Here is a 21,589-nt window from a genome sequence, read left to right as displayed (position 1 = left end):
CATTAATTATCTATTTTCAGTATCAAACATTGTCCCCAAACACAAGGAAATGGTTTTTAGAGGAAAAATGGATAGGGAATTCTCCTTTTGCTACATCCTCCTTATGCAAGTCCCAGTGGTTTGACATTGGGAGTTTTACACCATTTCTTTGTTTTTACATGTTATGTTAGAACCAAGAGCTGTCTGTTTTTTTGAGAGATGTCATCTTTGTAAATTAAATATGGTTATCTTAGGAAGATGGATAAATAAAACATTTGTTTCATATGAACAAGTTTATGAAAGAAAAGAAAACCCTTCATCAAAGGTTTTAATGGTAACATGATAACAATAGCTTTGCAATGCTAAATCTTATTGCAGATGGTTCCTGTCCTTTTTTGTAATGTAAGTGAAATTGCATTCCATCTGTTTTAATTTTATAATGGACTTAATCCGTGGCTGGCTCTGAAAGAATCAGCATTTACTGCCTTTGCAATCTGCTGCAAATAAAAAAAATTGTTACCCTTTCCCCTTTCTAGAGGGAACTTGTATTTCTATTTGGGAGGAAACCCCATAGAGCTGCTCTGCAGAGAGCGGGGAGTGCTGTTAGCTGCCCTCCCCCCGAAGCCAGGCAGCCCCTGCCAGCTCTCGCACCAACCCAACCTGAATTGCTCTGAAAGGGATTGAGAACTGGACACTGGGTGGAGGACAGCAGGAGGAATTAGCGTGGCAGGAGATTCTGTTTGGTTTTGACCAGCAAATACCTCCAGCAGTTCCAAGTGACCTGAAAGCAGTTTTCCAGAGCTCCCTCCTGAGCTGACTTGTTCTAAAGTTTTATGATGTGCTTTCCCTTCCTCCCCTTCAAAGGTACCAACAATTAACCTGTTTGTAAATGGTGGTGGTCCTGGGCTGGGTTTATGCCTGTTGCTGTTATTTGTAGCCATTTTCAAGTTTTTCCTGCATCACACAGAGGTTCAGGGCTTTCGGCATTTCCCTGGCTAGTCTTTTTTTGCAGTTTTCTACTAAAGTGCCTGTGCAGTGCTGCCCACCCTGTTCCTACCTGCCCGGTCACAAACCGAGTCCAGCTCCACCATTCCTGCCGGGTGTCTGCTCTGTACTCCCGCAGGTGAGTGCCTGCAGCACAGCTTTGTGCCGGTTTGGAGAAGTTTAGCTGGCTTGGCTGTAACCTTTCTTATTCCTAAACTGGTGGGAGGTTCGGGATAGCATAGAGGACCCTGCCCTCAAGTGAGAAAAGGATGATGCAACATTGAGCATCCCTGCCAAGCTGCTATTTTCTTAGACGTGTCTTATTCTCCTATCACTCTGACATTTTATTTTGTATTTTATTGTTAACACATGCAGATACTGACTCACTCAGGACTCCGTGGATTCCAGCTCAGGCTGAAGTCACCCTCTTCCCTGCCAGGCACCCAGCAATGGGCAGGATGCCCTGTGCCCACAGCCACAGCAGTGCTGTGGAGGTTCCCATCACCCGTCCCATGGGGTCACCCCAGTCTGAAGAGCCAGCCAAACTTTTCCAATTCCCTTTGCATCACTCACCTCCCAGCTCAGCTCTGCTGCTGGCAAATGAGCCACAGTAACAGCAGGCAGCAGTCACACCACAAACCCCAACAGGCGCTATGGCCACCCTGCCACTGCCACACAGGCGGGGGACACGTGGACTCACCCTGCCCTGAGGATGTCATTGCCACACATGCCGCACCTTCACACATGCAGAGGCAGGCAGAGATGCCAAAATCCCCTGGTGACAAACGCCCCTGCTGAAGTGGGTACCCCAAATGCCCTCCTGCTTACCCCCTTGGCTCTTGTGCAAACTTTAATGTTCGCTTTCAATAATTGGGGTTCTCAAAGGTGTAGCAGGGGCTGTGGTCAGGCAGAGGAGAGTGGATCAAATAGTCAAATAGCCAGTTACCCAAATTGTCCTCTCCCCCTCCTCAGCTTCTGGGGTTTCATACCTACAGGGAGCTTGACTTGTACAAAAAATAAGTGCTTCAGCTGGAAAACTCATCCTGCCTCCCTTCTCCAAGCAAAATGAGCACAGTCTGACCTTTCTGAACCAAAATTTAAAGTCATCATGTCCTTCCCAAGCCATACAGGTTGGCCTATGCCTATCAAATTCTGTGAGTAAAATACAAAAGATAAATTGTGTGGAGAGGAGGGGCAGGACCAAAGCCCCAGGACAGCAGCAGTCTCAATTCCAGCACTTACAAGCTTTCCTGGACCTTTTGAGCTACTCGTGCTGCTACGCTGTGAAGTCTTTGGGAATTTAAAACCGAGCCAAAGGCCACTTAAGTGGTCTCCCTATTTTTCTGCTAATGCACAGGAAGCCCATAGAGACTGGTGGTAAAGAGGGAGGAAAAATGAATAGAAAGGTTAAAAAAACAATGGGAAAGGTTCAGCTGTAGAAGAAACATGGGATCAGGTGCGCGAAAATGCGGTAAAATACTATTTTTCCCCGTAACTTCAACTCATCACGGAGCTGTTGCCCGGGACAGCCGCCCGACAATGCCGGCGGTCCCGTTCGCGTCCGTCGGAGCGGCCCTCCCGCGCACCCCCCCTCCAGCAGTGAATTGCTCCGCGGGCGCGCAGCTTTGAGCTGGCGGTCGCCACAGAGCTCCCGTCCCGTCTGCCGTGGGGGTGAGCCTCCATGAAAAGCGGGGCACTGTCCCGCAGTGCCCGGCCGCGGGCACCTGCTTGCGGCACGTTGAAAAGCGGGGGTGAGGGACAACGAAATAGAAGGTGAAAGAGAGGGCAAAGAACAGAACAAGGGAAATAAAAGAAGGAGAACATAAAAGGCTAATTAAAAGTCAAGGAAAAGAACGGGGAAGACGGGAAGAAGGAAAGCTGAAATGAATCTCCACCGGCTCGGGCTGCCGGCACCGCCGTCCCTCCGCGCGCAGGACCGGTGCGCACGGCGCTGGGTGCAACGCCGGGTGGCTGGGGATCCCGCCGGCGGCCGGGTTGGTGCCGCGGCTGCCCGGGACGCAGGGCGCTGAGGAGCGCACCCACCGCTCCCGTGGAGGAGCTCCTTCCGCGGCGCGCAGAGCTACCCGCCCCGTCCGAGCCGGCGTCGGGCCGCGCCAGGCCGGGATCCCGCGGGGCGGCGTGGGGAGTCCGCGCCGCTCCGCACCGCTCCGCGCGCCACCGCGCGCCCATTGTTCACCACGGCCAATCCGCGGGCGCCCTACCCGCGGCCGCCAATCGCCTCTGGGGGCCGCGCGGTGAGGTCAGCGCCGCCCCCCCCCCCCCCCCCCCCCCCCCCCCCCCCCGCGGCCGGTGCGCGCTGACATCACGGCGCGGCCCGGCGGGGCGGGCCCGGGGGGGCGGGCGCGGCCCCCGCCCCGCGAGGCGCGGGTAGTGGTGGAGCGGCGGCGCCGCATCCCGCATCGCTGCCGGTGCGCAGGGGGCCGCCCGCATGGTGGACATCCTCCTCCCGCGGCCGCTCCCGGGCGCCATGGGAGAGCCCTCCAAAAGTAAGTGTGCGCCGCGCGAGGCAACGCGGTTCTGGGGCGGGCGGGCGCGGCTGAGCGGCCGCGGAGCGCTGCGGGACTGACTGCCGCGCCGCCGCTGCCGTCGGGCAGACCTGCGGCCGTCGTGCCGCCCCGGACCCGCGGGCGCCGTGACAGCGCCGGGAAGGGCTGCGGCACCGTGTTGGGAGAGGGCGGCTGCCGGCTTGGCCCGTGGCATCTCCGGTGCTTCTGTTCCCGTTTGTGCCCCTCGCGCGCCGGCCACGCTGGCTCCGCTTCTTACCGAATGCCTGTCCCTTCGGCTGTCTGCGCTACTGATCTCGGGTCTTACTGCTGCTCCCTCCAGTGTCTTTCTCTCCTTCGCTCCGCTTTTTCTTTCTTTCCTTCCCTGTTTCCCGGCCTGCGTTATTTCTCTTTCCGTGTTTCGGGTTGTTTTTTTTTTCGTTTTTAAATTTCTCTTTTCGTTTTTATTTATTTCTTGTTCTTTCGATTCTTCTGTATTTGTTTTGTTTCCAGGTTTATTTATCTTCCTTTGATTTCTTGTCTCTTACTGTTTTCATTTGTCCGTGTTCCCATTTTAACTGTCTCTTTCTGGATTTTTGGCTGGTTTTATTTCTCTTTCCATCATTCTGTTTTCATTTCTTTTTCTTTATTTCTTCTTCTTTATTTCTTCCAGTTTTTCCTCAGCTTTTGTTTTAATGACTCTGCTTTTATTTCCTTTTCCGAAATTCTACCTTTATGTCTCTTTCTGCATTTATTTCTATCGATCAAGTTTCTTCTTCTTTTCCAGCTCTATTTTTTTCTCTTTCGTTTCCTCTGTCCTTTCTTTCTCTCCATGTTTCTGTCTTTTTGTCTCCGTATTTGGAAAAAAAAAAGAAAAAGAAAAAAGAAAGAAAACTCAAAAATAAAACAAACAAAAAAGTGTCTTTCCCTAATTCCTGGCACTTCTGCTTTCACTCATTGCTGCCCCTGACTGTGCCCCGCTCGCTCCCGGCAGGGCGGCCGGGGCTGGCCCTGTGCGCGGGCTGCGGGGGCCGCATCCAGGACCCCTTCCTGCTGCGGGTGTCGCCGGACCTGGAGTGGCACGTCGCCTGCCTCAAGTGTGCCGAGTGCGGGCAGCCCCTGGACGAGACCTGCACATGCTTCCTGCGTGACGGCAAGGCCTACTGCAAGCGGGATTACAGCAGGTGACCCCGAATGTGCCGACACTCGTTATGTGTGTATATATATATATATATATGTATATATGTATATATATAAAAATCGAACGCAAACTTGAAAAAGCACAAAAGCCCCTTAAGACCCTGAATTTCCCCCAAACGGAAACCTGATTGTCGGCCGCTGCCCGTCCCCGCGGCGCCTCCCGGAGACGCCCGACGGCGCGGCCGGGGTCCCTGACAGTGCCTCGCGTCCCCGCAGGCTCTTCGGCATCAAGTGTGCCCAGTGCCGGGCGGCCTTCAGCAGCAGCGACCTGGTGATGCGCGCCCGCGACCACGTCTACCACCTGGAGTGCTTCCGCTGCGCAGCCTGCGGCCGACAGCTCCTGCCCGGCGACCAGTTCTGCCTGCGGGAGCGCGACCTGCTCTGCCGCGCCGACCACGGGCCGCCCCCCGACGGCGCCGCCGGCCGCGGGCCGCGCAGTCCCGCGCTGCCGCCGACCGCCGCCGCCGCACACCTCGCAGGTACCGGCGAGAGGGAGGGACAGGACGACAGGGGACGGGAGGGCTGCGGCGGGCGGGCGGCCATGCTGACGGTGTGTTACCTCCCTGACCGCCGCAGAACCGGTGCCCGGGCGGCCGCCTGTCCCGCGGCCGCCGGCGCACAAGGCAACGGAGAAGACCACCCGCGTGCGAACGGTGCTGAACGAGAAGCAGCTGCACACGCTGCGGACCTGCTACGCCGCCAACCCGCGCCCCGACGCCCTGATGAAGGAGCAGCTAGTGGAGATGACAGGGCTCAGCCCCCGCGTCATCCGAGTCTGGTTCCAGAACAAGCGCTGCAAGGACAAGAAGAAGTCCATCCTCATGAAGCAGCTCCAGCAACAGCAGCACAGCGACAAGACGGTGAGAGCCCGCCCGCCCCGCCGGGGAGGGATGTTGGGAGGGTTGCCCCGGGCCGCGGGCTCTGGCGGCAGCCGCGCTGAAGCCCCGTGTGCCCGCAGAGCCTGCAGGGCCTCACCGGGACACCGCTGGTGGCCGGCAGCCCCATCCGCCACGAGAGCGCCGTGCAGGGCAGCGCCGTGGAGGTCCAGACCTACCAACCGCCCTGGAAGGCGCTCAGCGAGTTTGCCCTGCAGAGCGACCTGGAGCAACCCGCCGCTTTCCAGCAGCTGGTGAGCCGCACCGCACCGCACCGCGCCGCGCCGGGCCGCGGGGGGCGGGCAGGGGAGCTGCGGGATGGGGAGGGGGCGCGGTGGGGCCCGCGCCACGCTCTCACCACCGCTGCTCCCCCAGGTCTCCTTCTCAGAGTCTGGCTCCTTGGGCACCTCCTCCGGCAGCGACGTGACCTCGCTGTCCTCCCAGCTCCCCGACACCCCCAACAGCATGGTGCCCAGCCCGGCCGAGACGTGAGGCGGCCCGGCCGCCCGCCGCCGCGGGACTTCCGCATGCCTGCGCTCCCTGCATGAGACACCCGGCCCCGGGCCGCTCCCAGAGCGCCGGACAAACGCCTTTGTTTTTTAATTATTCTTATTTAAAAACAAACAAAAAATGTGTTACTGACGGCCAAAAAAGCACCGGGATCCTCGCTGCCTTCACCAGACTGGAGAGAGAGCCCTTGCCCTCATTATTTCGTTATTTTGTTGTTCTGGTTTTGTTTTTTTTCCCTGCGGATTTCGATGTTTCTTTTCCCCAAAGAAACGCGGATTTCCCCGCTGGAGCCCGGCATGGTGACAGGCTACCTCGCCCGCCCGCCGCTTGCGCCGGGGACGGCTTTTCTTCCGTTTTTGAAAGGGAAAAGGAAAAAGAGAAACACAAAACGGGGAAGAGACTTCCCCGGCCCCCGCGCCTTCCCGCGACCGCGGAGCCGGCCTGGCCCTCCCCTCCGCGGAGCCGCTCCGTCCAGCCTCATCTCACGCCGATGCCTCTCCCGGGCCCCGGCGCCCGGCCCCGCACGATCGCTGGAAAGACGGGACACGGAAAAGAGACTTTTAAACGGGGAAACCAGTACTAATGTTAAATTATCAATGGACGGAGGACGGATTGTTTGAGCCTTTAACGAACAAAAGTAAGTTATTGTTATTTATTGTCAGAGTCAGCGGTTGAATAGTGGGATTAAATATTTTGGACTTAATAAAAAAAGAGAAAGAAAGAAAGGGAAAGGACTGAAACGAATAAAAAGGCGTGGAAGAACGGTGAAGACGCTCCCCTTGCGCTGAGCCGCGCTGCCGGCCAGGTCGGGGAGCAGAGCGGGGCGCGGGACGGAGCGTGTCGCAAGATGGGGCGCGGAGCAGAGCGGGGTGCGGATCGGGGTGGCAGTCAGGACGGGCGGAGCCCTGGCTTTGACTGCACGGCCTCACCGCACAGCTCTAATCGGCTTTCCCTCCCCGGGCCGCTTATTTATAGCTGGGGAGGCGGAGCGCAGGTTTCTTTTTCGGAGCAGCCCCCGGGCTCTACCGGGTCGTGTCCGCACCTGCCGCAGTGCGGGGCAGCCTCGCCTCCTCCCCGGGGGCGGCGGCGAGCCGAGCCGAGCCGTCCCCTCGCGTGTATTCATCCCCCCCGTCTAGACTCGGGCAGCGGCTCCTTATCTGCCTTTGGCATCACCTGGGAGCGCGGAGGGGGCCGCCCCGGCTGCCGCTATCTCCCCGTTACCCCGGCGGGAATGCGCTCAAGGCCGGGTCCCGGCGGGACCGCAGGCCCGTGCAGCCCTAAACCACGACGAACGGCCCCCACGACCCCATCACAGGGCAATCGGTCCCGCAGCCTCGGGGAGGCGGCGGGGGAGAGCTGGGCCCTCCCCGAGCACCCCGGGCCGCAAGGCACCGCGGAGGGGACGGCTTCACCACCACCGAGGGGCTGAGGGTGTGCGGGAGCCGGGCCCTCAGCCGAGCCGACCCGCAGCTGCCGTCGGGGGTCACGCAGCATCCCGGCTGCCGGGGACGTGCCAGCGGGAGCGGCGAAGAGGCCGCCGCAGTCGGGGGCGCCTCTGCTGCCGGCCGGGGTGCGGCCCCCGGCCCGAGGCAGGTGGGGAAAAGGGTCTCCCGACCCCCCCCCCCCCCCCCCCAACCCCGCGGCTCGGCCCCCGCCGTTACCTGCGTCCGGCCGGGTCAGGTTTCGGTTCTCCGCGCTCTCCGGGGCCTGGTCTGAAGCAAGCAGTGTCCGCCATCCGGGAGCGGGGCCGCCCAGGCCGTAAAACCGGCTCCGCGGAGGCGGCCGGGGGACCCGAGCTCGCGCCTCAGGCAGGCGCGGTGGCCTCGCCGAGCGGCTCGGGTTTGCCGCCGCCGGCTCAGGTGCGGATCGGGCCGGACCTGGCCCGGCCGCTGGGGCCGGGGAGGGGGCCGCGAAAACGGGGACGGTTCCAGCCCGTGCCCCCGCGGCCGTGGGCACCCCGCGATCGGCGCGAGCCCGCCCTGAGGGAGCCGCGTCCCCGCCGCGCAGGGCCCCCGGGGCGTCTCGCGCCCCCTCAGAGCCGAGCCGCGCGCGCGGGAAACGCTCCTGGCGGAGGCACGCGCCGTGTAAGCGCGCAGCGGCGCGGCTCGAGAACGGGCGGCGTTCAGTGGCACAGAAACGTTAGAAACGCGTGGGGGGCAGGGGGGGCTCGCCCGCATCCCCGCACTTAAACGCGAGCTCTCCTCAGAGCCAGCTCTGACGAACGCTGCGGGCGTCTGATCCCTGGGAACATCCCAGCATCCCCGCGAGCCGCGCGGGTGGCAGCCCGAACACACCGACAGTTGTACCGCGGAACGCACAGCTCAGGCACAATAAGTTACTTTATTACAAGATATAGAGAACGTGTTTTCTTCCATTGGCAACCTTACTTGAGCAGTTCCGCAGTGCACGCACCTCCACATCACAGGGTAGAAGCTACCCAAATCATCACATCGCAGACGTGAACAAAATAAACTCAAATTATCAAAATTACAAAACAGAACTCGAAAGTATCTACAGTACTTATGATATAAATAGTGCAAATTATGTATCTACAGCATAAGTATTCAGAGTATCAAAACCGTTTTGGAATAGCCTTGTAAAGAAGGGAGTCAGCAGGAACGGGGCAGCATGATGACGTTAGGGACTGTAAAACCAAATACAACGCTTATTTCTTCAAGAAGAACTGCCGAGCTTCTTCCCAGGACTGCCGGGGGAATCTGTTGGACAGCTCAAGATAATCTTGAGAAGTGAAACATTTCTCTGTTGAAGACAGAACAAAAAATTACCAAGTTATTCCCTCTTTCAGATCAGATGGCAAGAAACCAAGAATAACGAGCTCACAGACAATTCCAGATACTCTAGATCATTTACTCCTCTCTCCTTACCAAAATCTTCCCAGATCATGCGATGAAGCTTTTGTAGAGCTCTGAACATTGAGGTTTAGCTTTAAAAATGGGAGTTCTGATGAGCAAAGGCTGAGATCTTTAAGCTTTTGGACACGGCTCTGCTTTACGCATGGCAACATAATATACATCTTTATGCACTTCATATTCTTGGACCCCCCGGGGACCAGCTCAGCCTCACTCAACTTTGGACACTCTCAGCGGTGCTCCCTCTGCCTAGCAGCTTCTCTCTCCACAAAGGGCTGCGGAGGAGTTTTGCTCCCTCACTCCCCCAAAGCTCCCAACACAATTACACAGGCAGCTTTCACTCCTATGAGTACTGCTGGCGACGTGAACAGGACTAGCAATGCGTGCAGGGGTTCGCAGGGTTCGACCCTTCGTGGCACCGAGATTTGCATTTTCTATTCCCAGCAGTGTTACTGCTCCCATTTGTTTTTCTGGGGGACACCAGCGCTCACATTCCAAGTGATAAAATGGATAAAAGCAATCCTGCTTATAGTATCAGTAAGCCAGCTTTTTTTGCAACAGGGGAATATTTAGAAATCACACTCACATGTCACCACATAGTCATCTTTGTTTAAAAGCTCATCCAGTTTGAACAGTGAAAATAAAAAGTTTTCCACTTGGATTTTAGATGCTGTTTTGAGCAGATTCTCATGCAAACACAATCCTGGAAAGTTTGTGCTGCTGACACTGCACAAGGCTGCTTCAGACTAAGAGGACAGTAAAAATCTCCACAAAGTTAACTTTGTGTTTCGTAATTTATTTTTAAGCACAATGCTAATGCTTTAGACCTAGAACTGCTCATCTTCTGCCAAATGTACACCAAAATGGTGACGGACTTCTGCTCGCTATTAAGGGGAAATGACTTGAGTGATGCACTTCATGCAAAATATGGGTGACTTAAGACCAGATTCCCATCAAGGCCCTTGAATTTCAGACATGTTTAACAAGCAATAGCCATCTTAGCTGGGAGGCTTTCAGATGTTTAACCAAAAGAGGTTAACTGTGTCTTACACAGTATTTACAACAAGTGGGGAGGGGGGGGAAAGAAATCACAACTCCTCTGCAAACTGACAAACTTTACAGAACAACTACAGGGTGGTATTTTAGTGAGTTCTGGCCCTCTGGGTGTGTTGGCAATGGCTGCGTGGCTTCTGCAACCTAAAACTTCTGAAGGTAGCCTTTGTGCCTGCTAATTAAATATGTGCACGTACGGTATCACATTTTAAGACATGATATGGCATAGCATTTAGTAAAGATTGATAGTCTGAATGCCTGATACAACGAGCAGCAGACTGGAAGACATGTATGCTTAAATCAGAATGCAAGTTAGGGAGCCTCTCCCCAAACCGTAAAACCATGTTGCAACTTATTCTATGTAAATTACTCTGCGTCTTCATGATGCAGAGTGAGAAATTTTCCATCACAGTAGAACATAATATCTACACATTTTGTTACCCAGTTGCTACCCTCTTCTATTTGATTGGAGACGTACCCCTCTGCTGAGATAACTGATTATCCGTTTGGCCTGAACTCTGTGCAAAATCCTATGAGGGAAAGAAAAAAAAAAAGAACAAACTGGCATCAGATTTTCAGATCTTACACCCGAGGAATTCAAACAGCGTTTTTAAGCCTTCACGGTCACTCAAAACTACTAAGACTTGGTGAAATCTGTAAATTACCAAACTTTGGCTTTTATGCTACATTTCCTAACAGAGTACTGACAGCACTTCAATTCTGTCATATACAGTGGGGTTTTATACACTTATTTATACCTTTTTTCAACATCCCCCACCCCCCAAAAAAGCCAAAGACCAACCCCTGTTTTAATACACAACAGAAAAAACAAGGTTTTAATATCTCTTTAAGAGATAGTTATTATCATGACCTTTAATTTAAGAGAACATTTACTACAGATATATTTCTTTAAATCAAAAGGTGGTTTAGATTCACGCTCCTAACTCCAAATACACTCTTGGAAAATTCTTGTATTATCCCAATTTCATCGGCTATGGTTCCTGGTGACCCTGGAGTCCTGATCTCCAGAGAGTAAGTGATGTTCTTCCACAGAGGTGATTAACTCTGGCCAATGCTGCAGCCAGCTGAGGAACCAGTTAATCTCTGCCCAGTGCGTCGTGTGATCCCTGCTGCTATCGGAGGGGAAGCTGCATCGTCTGGAGTCAGCAAGGACACCGACTTCACTCGGAACATCGTAGGATTGTGCAAGCCAGCTGCCCCAGTACAGAGAGGGCTTCTAGGATCCTGTCTATTGTTCAAGTATTCACTGAGCAGACAGTATTATTTGACACAAGAGATAGAGTTTAGCAAACCCTGGGTACTCCTAAATGTTTTTTAATTATTTCAGCACAACTAGAAACAGAAGTAAGAGACGGGATGATGCAAACTTCAGATGATGGAAATAAATCTGCTGGTAGGGAGGTACAACGTGCATCGTTGTAAAATCCAGCAATCATTTTCCTTTGATTTACGCTGCACACATTTAACACACTGTATTTAAGTGTTATATTCGTATACACCACCAAACTTTTACGTAAATGGGACTTCTTTTTGCATTCCCTGGCACAGGAAGAATCTCATTTTCTAGTCACGGGGAAACATTTTACCGTCTTTCCCAAACCTTCCACTGAAGCAAATGAGAGATTTGCTCGACAAACAGCAGCGAGTTGAAAGAGAAGTACAGAGGCAAGTTTCTTCCACGTCTGCGGGGATTGGAGCGTTCCCTGCTTCCTTTCAGGATCGCTCTCTGCGTGTGTGCACGTGCAAGATTTGGGATTAGATTTTAAAATGGATAAAATACTAAAGTACTGGTGAGGTCAGCAAAGGCACTTTACAGCACACGAGGATCTTCCCTATTTTAATATAACGCCTTTTTTAAAAGCCTGCAAGAATAGTATGCGGATTTGGCACCTGAGATATACCTCTAATTGGAAATCAAATTAATAATGTTGATCCTTGTAAATATACCTAACACTCTGCTGTAGCTACTGGGGATTTAAACGCCATTCTCTCCCGTATAGCACAGAAATCAAGGAAAATAACCTTAATCATTCTACAGGGAACACTCTCCTCCACTCTCACATTTTTTGCCTGAAAAAATCCAAGCTAAACTTGCTGCATTTACTCGTAATGCTTAAATTAATCTTTTTCCACTGCAACTAGTACACTGAAATCTGCAGTTTCACTTTAAGAAAGTCACAGATGAATTACAGCTTCGTATTTAACCAGAAGTCATTACTATATGGCAAATTCTTTAGATACTAACTTCCAAACTTTTCCTTTTTTTTTAAACTGCTATGTAATTATTTTAATATTAAAAGGATAAAAAGTAGCTGCACTCAGAAGTTTGACGTTATACGAAGACTTCTAGTAAACATTTACTTCTTGTGCCTTCTGTCCCAAATCTGTGTAGCCTGCCCTTGGACTAGCTGGAGAGCACTAGGAAAAAGAGTTTGACTAATATTTCTGTATCAACAACAGCAACTTTCAGGTGACTGATACAGAGTTACTAGACTCCTAAAAGCACATTACTTTTTAATAGTAGACTGTTTACAAAAACTGCATTTATTTATTGGAAACAGTCAATAAAATGTAAGAAAAACATGAGGCACACATAAAAACTGATACATAAAGCACGGCATATAAACTGAGACAAAGAGAACAAAAATGCTGTAAAGCCTTACTCAAAGCAGTATTCGTCATGACCTCGGTGGCTTACTGTCAAAAGTAAAGACTGCAAGATTGGACTGGTAACATATGTTCTGTGTATTTTCTGCATAAAATATATACACTTCTGTTCAGTTCTCTCTGTAAATCTATTGTACATGGTATACAACTGTACATTTGTATGTAAACACATTAATATAGTGATTGCGGATATTCTAGATGTGCAGCAGGTTTAAAAAATAAGTATTTTTGGAACTCTCTTGCAATAGCAGGACCCACACCAAACTTTCCCAGCACACAGCACAGAATGGTGAGAACCTGGACCGCTCAGTAACCTTTTAGCGTTACAAGATGCCTCAAGTACAGGCATAATATGCGGTTTGAAGCACTGCAGAGAATCTCAAAAGTACTTCAATGCTGTTTACTTGTTTTACTTAAGCCAAATGATTTCCACACACAGAGCAAAGATGAGAAAACCTCCTGCACACCGCTGTTATGTGACTGCAACAGCTACCTGAATGAATGTGGCGAGTAAAACGCAACTCATCTCCTGCTCCAGGATGATCTTGTTCTGAGGGTTATTGTAACACGCAGCTATTAGTGAAGGGAAGAGCACTTTGATTAAACGAGGATCGCTGAAATACTGGAAAGGCAACTGGCATAGTTTTTGCAGCACCGTGGGGTGACGGCCAGACTGTACAATGATCTGAAAAGACAAACAGCACAAAATTAAGGCACGTGATCAATCTGCTGCTCTCTTCCTGTTACCCACCAAGGGTGCTGAAGTCACGCTAAAAAAATGAGCGTGGCCGAGGAGTAAATACTAAAAGAAAAGTTTATAACATTTAGTCTAAATAACTGCTGCTGTACTGTGCATGTGTTACTTTTATTGCAGCCGAAGACAAAGAATATACGGCTCTGAAACTTCTTTTTCCCCCGTATCACCCAGACAGCAAAAGAGAAGGGGATTAATCTGCAGATTACAATAAAATAGATAATACCTTCACTCAAAAGACAAAGAATGATAGCAAAGAGACTTCTGTGAGTTACAGTTACGAAACAACAATCCCCAACCCCTGCCATTTAAAAGCACAGTAAGCGTGTCTTTAAGGGGTAAAAAAAAACCAACCAGTCAAGAAAGAGATCACCAGGACTGTAAAAACCCTCCTGAAGCTCGATCATCCTTTGCTAGTGTGCTCACTGGCAATTAAAGAGGACTCTGTTTCATGGTAGATGTCTGCCCCGCATTCTCAGGCACCAGAAAGAAAAGGTGATTGTAAGCTGCACAGCAAGGAGTTTCAGTAAGTAGAGACTCAGAAAGATCCTCCCATCTGTATTTCTTATCTCAGTTTCTATCAGTGCCATTGACTCTAAAAGGAGAATTGTTTAGATAAATGGGACTGTTGTCATGAAGCAGGCTAAGTTTACAACTGTGTACATCTGAAGAAATAAGGCAATGCTATTACTTGTCTCCTGCAAAGGAACCTTTCCAATTTACTTGATATTCTTATAAAGTCTTTGTGATAAACTAAAAAATGCCAAAATCGGATCTGTTCCAAGTAACCTTGATTAGACAATTATAATATGAAAGAGCTGCTTGACCCAAAGATGGCTTTTCGGCATAGGAGGAAGCTCCTATAAGGTCAGAACACTGTAAAACTTCGGGTCACGACTGTAAATTGTACTTGGAAAAACACAATTTTACAGGTACACACCCAGACACGACTGCATTCAAATTAAAACCAGAAGGACAAAAAGAAGTAGTTGAGACCACAGGAACATAAATTACAGGGATTTACAAGTTTTCAAAGCACTTTTAAACAATACCTTCAGAGCACACACTCAGCTGATAATGCAGTTCAGTTTAAAAACGAAATCAACAAAGTATTAGTTTGCTCCCCCCCCCCCCCGCACTCCCCGGTTCACCAGCCAAAAAGACATTGAAAACCTTTAAAATACTGGTAGAAATGTCTTAATGCCGTTAAATACAGGAGGAATTTTTAAAAGACAGCCAAAACAGTGCAAATCCAGCATACATTCGGACAGTGTTTTGAGCAAAACATCACTGAAGCATTTGGGTGATTCTAAACTTAGCTACGGGACCTCCTGTAAGCAAGAGCTGCCCTTCGAGTTTGTGAGTACGGACTGGATTTTAAAATTCCTGAATCGGACTGTAAATGATCACAGCGGGTATTTATAAATCTGTGTTTTTCAAAGGTAAATTCTATAAAAGGGAAAGTTCTTAAAATCAGTTGTAACTGTACTAAAGTAACTACAACTGGTACTTCTGATCCGGGAGAGAACAAGAGAATTCTCAGTTTCTTTTTAATGGCCACTGCTCACTTGATGAACAGGAAGGGGAAAAGAATTTTGGGGACTTTTTCATTTCACACTTCACTTCCTTTACCTGTTCTGAAAGTGCCATGGAAAACCAGTGAACCCTTGCCAAAAACAAACAGTGCAGACACCCAAACAGCTTCCACAGAATTATTACTGCATTCTCTTTTGCATTTCAGCATTTTTACTACTATGGTATTACCAACATTACAGCTAGGAAGATACAGACAATGAGCGCTGGTCATTTTAATCAGTATTTATCACATGTGGAAACAATTTAATGATTTCAGCTCACTGTACTAATGCAGCCACTAAACCTGATACACTCTATAATGTACTCTGGAAAATAAATAAAGAAAACAATCATGAGTCACCCCTTACTGGAAAAAAGCCCCAAACAAATAAACCTCAAGCAGAGCACACATCCCTTGTTTCACTGTCAACCGGAGGAGAAAGTGAACTCTGGCACTTGATTTAGCAGATGAACAAAGGAGAAAACAAATGAAAACCTTGCGTATGACTTCTTTACAGTGGACAAAGACTTCTCTTGTTTTATTTTTAAACAGTCATTTGGCATAATGATCCCACGGAGCTCTGCAGGCCTGGAATATTCATCTTACGTAAATGCTCTAATATGAGATACAAGCTCCTCGCTGAAATCCAGTGCAGAAAGCTTGCTCCTCCTCCTGCCACACACTGGAATCCAGACACATTTACCTAGAATTAGCTTTTCTTGTTGCTCCCTCTCTAGCCTGGCAGTCAGATACGCCTGTCAAACGTAACAAGATCCTAATTAAATCACCACATTTCTGTACAGACCAGCATTTAAGCTGGGCTTTAACTTCAGATATGTGCCTAGGTTCCATTAATATTTGCTTGTGGCTTTCTTTTGCTGAATTGAGACCTATCAAGTTGGTACAAGTCTTATTTTTTTACTTGTTTATTATTTATTTATCCAGAGCAGGCAACCCACATTAATGTTTTCTATATTTCATGATAAGATTTTGCTTCCTCTGAAGACCCAAACTATGCATACAGGTAAGAGAACACGGCAAATACATTTTCTGGAATGCTATTTCATGCTCAATGAATGAAGTCTTCCTTTGCGCTACCAGCCCAACTTGAGACCCTGACACCTTTCAGAGGTGAAGCCCCTCTTACAGAGCATGAGGATGCGATTCAGGGTTAGCACACCAGAAAGCACCAGCCAATGGCACCGTCTGCTCTCAGTGTAAGAGCCTGCTGAACATGAGAGGCCACAGTATCTTAAATCCCTCTCTGCTCTGAACTGAAGCAACCTCTGCACTGTGTAAGCTGATGGTTAGCAAGGCCGCACAGTATCTGCCACTCTAATACCCCATTTTAACAGTCACCTTTAAGAACAGAGTTTTCCCTCCCTGGTCTCTGTCTGAACTTTGAGCTTCCCTGTACCACACATGCTGTGCCTGCCGAACCCACGCTAGCTGACTGTCCAGCACAATGACTAATGGGATGACCTGTGGGTACTTTTTACTGAGCAACAGTTTGGAGGTTGCCTATCAGTTATCTTCTGTCACTCCCACCAGTTTATAGCCTTCTGCAGGTCCCACTAATTTGCTTTATCTCCAATCGCCAGAGGGTCAGGCACTCTCTTCTGTCCTACCAGGCAATCCATGCTCCTGGGTGACTCTTTGGAAAGTGCACTCTGCACTCCCTGGTGCAATAACCATCCTGCTCCACTGTACTGGTATTTCTGAAGTTTATCACTTAGGAAAGGGTGATTCATGATTTCTGAAGTCTCTAGATGGAATCCATTTCCCCCTCAAGTTTACCTGGGCCAGTATTCGCTACGCAGCACACTGGCTGTTTGCTGCAATTCTTCTAGCTGTGAAAGTCTGAGCAGTATAAAAGTCAGTCTTTCAAAACAGACTACAGTGACAAAAGCCAGCAATATGCCACACAGCACTTGAGCAATAAAAAAGGACAATCAATCAAAAAAATTAAAAAGCTCCTTGTAGTATGGAATAGTAATAAAGTTGTGAAGGGAAGTCATCATTTTGCTGGGAGATAAGGCTTCCCCTGCCATTTAGGTAGGGTGTCTGGCTACAGACCTGAAGTGACTGCTGGGAGGATATTCCATCCTGGATTCTGCAGTTCTTCACTGTATTCCCACCACGACAGCTTCAGCAGTCTTCTCCTGGCACTGCCTCCTGGCCCCATCCAAAGGAGATCTTCCCAGGAGTGAAGGTCTTTGCTAGGGAACTAATGCGGAGCCAAATAACCTGGGTATGGTTTTTCTCTGGGTAGCAAAGGGAATGTTGTAGCTCACTTCACTTAACTTTTCTGTGAGCTCCAAGGGCCCCAGAAGAGCTTTCTGATGATCCTGCAGACTGAGAATCACAGAAGTGCAACACCCTCCCTTGCCTGCAAGGGCAGGACACAGGGGCAACCTTCACATGAGAGTCAGCAAGGGGAAGTAAATGTAATTCTATTTACTACTGCATATATACATACTGGTCTTTTATGTGATTTTTCTCTGTATTACTTTTATCATGAATGAAAACTACAATTACTTTTAAATGCATATGTATGAATTTTTATCAAAGCAGGATAATAAAATCTTTGTTACTAATAGGATCCAGGTCTTTTCAAGGATACAGCAATGGTAACAGAAGGAAAATCTTACCAAGTCCATGGTTAATTCTACAGGAAAATTAAACTAAGAATCCCCTAGTCATTGAAACTGTATCTTCATGACCAGGTAACCCAGTTTGTAACCATCCTGTAAGTAATAAACAGGATTTTTCATTGAGAACACTAAAATGTCAGCCAGGAAGTTGAAGAATGACTGTTATGTCACTGAGCAAACATTAGCCAAATTGCAGTGAACTGATACATCATATATTCCAATCATTCCTATATTCATGCCCTAATTAGAGATGTAATGTAGATGCATGCTACTAAGTTTTCAAGAACTGGCAGCTCAATCAAACTGCCTTGTGAACTAACCATGGGAGCAGCACTTTTGAGGACGCTGTAGTTACACATTTTCCATATGTAAAGCGTTTAAAACCCGAGAAACTAACTGAATTTAAAACGACTGCAGCTTTCCAGAGATTTAAAGATTATGATCACAGCTGGTTTTCAATGCTTCTATGCATTCATGTTCAATATTGACAGATATTTCATTAGAATTAACAAAAAAGAATCCCCAAACCCCAAAAAGGTTCAGTGTCAGACCAGGAACTTTTTCACTCCTTGTGCACTACATAAGGTTAGTCCAGGATTACTGCGGAGTGGGAGTGCTGATTTTCAGAGCAATATTTAGTCTAGTTCTAGTGATGGATTTAGGTTTTCTTGTTTCACTTGGACGTTTGCAGATGCCTCTGGGAAGGCATCATTCATGTCAGTTATTTCTGTCTGAATATACCACAAAAACACTGGAATTATCTTTCCAAGAGGCTGCTTAATTTTCTGGTCAGGAAGAACAGAAAGCCAGCAGCAAGCTTTCTGTCTATGCAAAGGCAAAAGAGAAAACTGAAAAATGAGTATTCAACTAATTCAGAAAGCCAGGCCCTCAGAGAACTAAAACTGTACTGGACCAGTGAATCATAATATTATGAACTAATTATCACCACTTACTGAAAATTATCCATACACTTAAAAAGCTACAAGACATTCACCACATGTCTAAACTGTCAGTAATATTTACCACGCTATTCATTCCCTCAAAGGTTGCTCCCCCCCTCAATAACAATTAAAAATATCTCCTCCCAGTATTCCAGGTTAAAAATTAGTTGGTTTAAGCCTGGCAAGAAGCTGTTCTCCTCCAAACAGCTAAGACAGTGGTCAGGTTATCAAGTCCAAGCCCAAAACAGGGTATGTTTTCAACTGGCCAAAGCAGCTTCCCTGGCTATCAAAGGAAGCCACTAAACAAGATGGAGCATCTGCTATCAGACACTTGCCATGTCCATTCTGGCACGGCACAAGGCTACCAACGATAGCCCCTTGTTCCGGGGTCCTTTAAGCCCAGGGCTCGAGGACAGAGCTGGTGCTGGCCCTTAAGAGATCTACAGGGTACATGAGAGGATTCAACTCCAGCTAACTCATGAACATGGACCTGTACTTCCATCATTTTGTTTCATTTTTGGGAGCCTTGCTGAAGAGGTTTCACAAACATACCTGGAAGGCATCATTTAAGTGTTACCAAAAAGAAACACTGTACCTGGGTACTCTTCATAGCAGATCCTGCAACTTATTTGAGTTCTCGTTTTCATGTTGTTGCACTGCCCCATGATTTCCTTTATCACAGATTTCCCATTACCATTTAGGGCAATGATTTTGCAAAAGCTTACATTTTGTTAAGCTGGCAGTTCCCTGAAGTCCCCAGTAACACTTTTGACCACAGAGGTGTACAGGTGTGCTTTCCACACCACAAAGAACAGAAAAGCTCACTGCAGCCTGCACACTCTCACACATCTCTCCCAGTAGCCACTTGCCAGCCTTCCAGAAATCAACTATACAAAAACATCAGAAGGTTTAAAAAAACAGTGTCTTTAGAAGTTACCTTGGTCATATGATTTGCTTATTATTTCTATTCCTTTTGCTATATCTCACAAATATAACTTATGCCACAGTTTATGCTGTTAAAATATGCAATATAAAAATGCAGAAACTTTGAGAGCAAATGCATTGCTGGTATTGACGGCACTACTAGGGCACAGCCACCACAAACTAGACCTATAAGGGCAGGGTAAAGGTAGACAAGATGCCCAGCAACTCTCAGCTGCCATCAGAGCACTTGGAACTGCACATTTGCTGCCAGGTCTCCTCAGTAGCAGAGGGATGCTTGCTTGGCAACACTACAGTAGGAAGATATCGTGACGTACAGGTGCTTTCTGTAGCCTATCAGCTTCTTTCATACACAGAAGAAAGGAAAAATTGCTTCTTGTTGCTTTAAGCTAGCAGAGAAAGGAGAGAGATTGCTAAGGAGAGAACTGAAATCTGTAGCCACAGAAATCACAAACATCAAGATCTGAACAAACCTCACAAGTCATTTAAGTGCAGCACTCTTGCGTGACTAACTCTCCATGACAATGTTCTTAGTGCTCCACAGTCAGGCTGGCATTTCTTAGTGATTTTGACCAAAGTTGTAGCTCTTTTCTCCAATGAAACGTGGGACAACCTTATGCTAACATGGATACAGGAAAATGGAGTTGAATCATAACTTTGTAAAGATTAAAACCTCCTGGAGTGAAACCTTTGCCAGCTCTTGGAGAAAAAAAACCTGCTAATGAAATGGAGTAGTCATTAGGTGCTTAGAAGCAAATACAGTGATTATCACTGCGAACTGAATTAACTTTCTAGAAAAACATCCTTCTTAACAGAATTTCATTTTTATGAAATTAAGCTGATGTATTCCATGTTCAGATGCAATTTTCTTAGAACAACTCAGACTAAAAAGCTAATGGTTCTTTAAGGGGCACTCCTTGCCTTTTCTACTATCTCGTCTGACCTACAGTTCCAAACTTGACCATGACCATTCCAAACATTTGGGTCTTAACGTTGTACTGTTGGTATGGAAGCTATTAATGTTTCTTTTCTATTTATTTATCATTTATATAAATGTCAATTCTAATTTGTACACACAACTAGTAACTTTATTGAACAGGAACTGTGCATCGAATCTCTGCAGCTACAGTGTTCCATCAAACAGTTAAATCCTCCTGTTTGATATCAGGTTATTTATAACATCGTAAAAGAAGTAAGTCTTTCTATTAGTAGTGCAGAGTTTCTCTTCAAAGTTAGATCTGCATTATTTCTTTGCTTCTATATAAACAGATCTCATACTGCTAGTATTCAATCAGCAGAATATGTCACCACTCAGGCTCTTCTGTTTTAAGGTCAAGCTCTTTTCTTTCCAGTTTGCAAACTCCACTATTGGCAAGGCTCTGAGCAAGAAATGTTCTAAATTCCTCCTAATATTTATCCACAATCAGAGCACCATTTCCATGAAAAAGAAAAGTTCCAGAATGCTTCATTCAAACTTAAAATTAAGAATTTTGTCTATTTCAAAAATTTGTAGGTTTTTTTTAACATCACAGAGAAGCCTTCAGAGAGGAGAAAACAGAGTTCAGAAATAACATCAGTCTTCCTATAAACCACACTGTATTAGAGCTGGCTCTATGGTTTAGGCACACAGATTCAGAGGTGCTCAGAGCCGTTTTTGTGATCATTCTGAGCCATTTGAACATTCAGGATAGGATAACGGCAAATGCAAGCACAGTGATGACAGAAGGATGTAAAACTATTTCTCAAAAGTGCTGCTAGTGGGAAATCCAGATAAAGAAGTTCTTTATATATAGCTCTTGGGAGAAAAGATGCCCCCCCCCCAAATGAGCATTAACATGTTACCTTAATTATAAGATAACAAATGAAGTACATACAGATTAAATTCAACAATAAGTAAATAAAATTAAACAGATACTGTAAAAGATAAGCTCCATTACAATGCGGTGAAAGGAGAATGGAAACTATTCTAACATGCAATGAGGCTATGTGTGAATTTAACACATGCCCAGGGTACAGGATAAAATAGTAAACTAATGCCTGAACTAGAAAAGGTATTAGG

At 48.0% G+C, this 21,589-nt stretch overlaps 2 protein-coding genes across 2 annotated transcripts in view; one reads left to right on the top strand and one right to left on the bottom strand.

The window, feature by feature from the left end:
• Positions 1-3,330: 3,330 nt before the first annotated feature.
• ISL2 (ISL LIM homeobox 2) lies at positions 3,331-6,338 on the top strand. The gene is made up of 6 exons (XM_057424150.1): positions 3,331-3,470; positions 4,462-4,651; positions 4,884-5,146; positions 5,244-5,527; positions 5,626-5,796; positions 5,918-6,338. The coding sequence occupies exons 1-6, from the start codon at positions 3,413-3,415 to the stop codon at positions 6,032-6,034; spliced, it is 1,083 nt and encodes a 360-aa protein (XP_057280133.1). The 5' UTR covers positions 3,331-3,412; the 3' UTR covers positions 6,035-6,338.
• A 2,036-nt stretch (positions 6,339-8,374) lies between these two features.
• Positions 8,375-21,589, bottom strand: part of SCAPER (S-phase cyclin A associated protein in the ER) — a 146,934-nt gene continuing 133,719 nt past the window's right edge. Inside the window, exons 30-32 of the mRNA XM_057424140.1 lie at positions 13,157-13,348; positions 10,454-10,505; positions 8,375-8,812 (exon numbers count right to left, since the gene is read on the bottom strand). Of these exons, the coding sequence (XP_057280123.1) occupies positions 8,718-8,812; positions 10,454-10,505; positions 13,157-13,348 (339 nt within the window). The 3' untranslated portion in view covers positions 8,375-8,717. The remainder of the gene's footprint in view (positions 8,813-10,453; positions 10,506-13,156; positions 13,349-21,589) is intronic.

The sequence above is a fragment of the Pezoporus wallicus genome, unplaced genomic scaffold (assembly GCF_028554395.1).
Source record: "Pezoporus wallicus isolate ANWC-B61680 ecotype Strahan unplaced genomic scaffold, APGP_CSIRO_Pwel_v1 contig_9449, whole genome shotgun sequence".
NCBI classification, from domain to species: domain Eukaryota; kingdom Metazoa; phylum Chordata; class Aves; order Psittaciformes; family Psittacidae; genus Pezoporus; species Pezoporus wallicus.
This window is presented reverse-complemented; position numbering and strand designations above follow the sequence as displayed.

Bases quoted from the DNA above. Each gene is read 5' to 3' on its own strand.
- ISL2 (XM_057424150.1), top strand. From the start codon at position 3,413: ATGGTGGACATCCTCCTCCCGCGGCCGCTCCCGGGCGCCATGGGAGAG. The intron at 5,147-5,243 runs GTACCGGCGAGA...TGACCGCCGCAG, and splicing joins CGCCGCCGCACACCTCGCAG to AACCGGTGCCCGGGCGGCCG. The intron at 5,797-5,917 runs GTGAGCCGCACC...CTGCTCCCCCAG, and splicing joins CCGCCGCTTTCCAGCAGCTG to GTCTCCTTCTCAGAGTCTGG.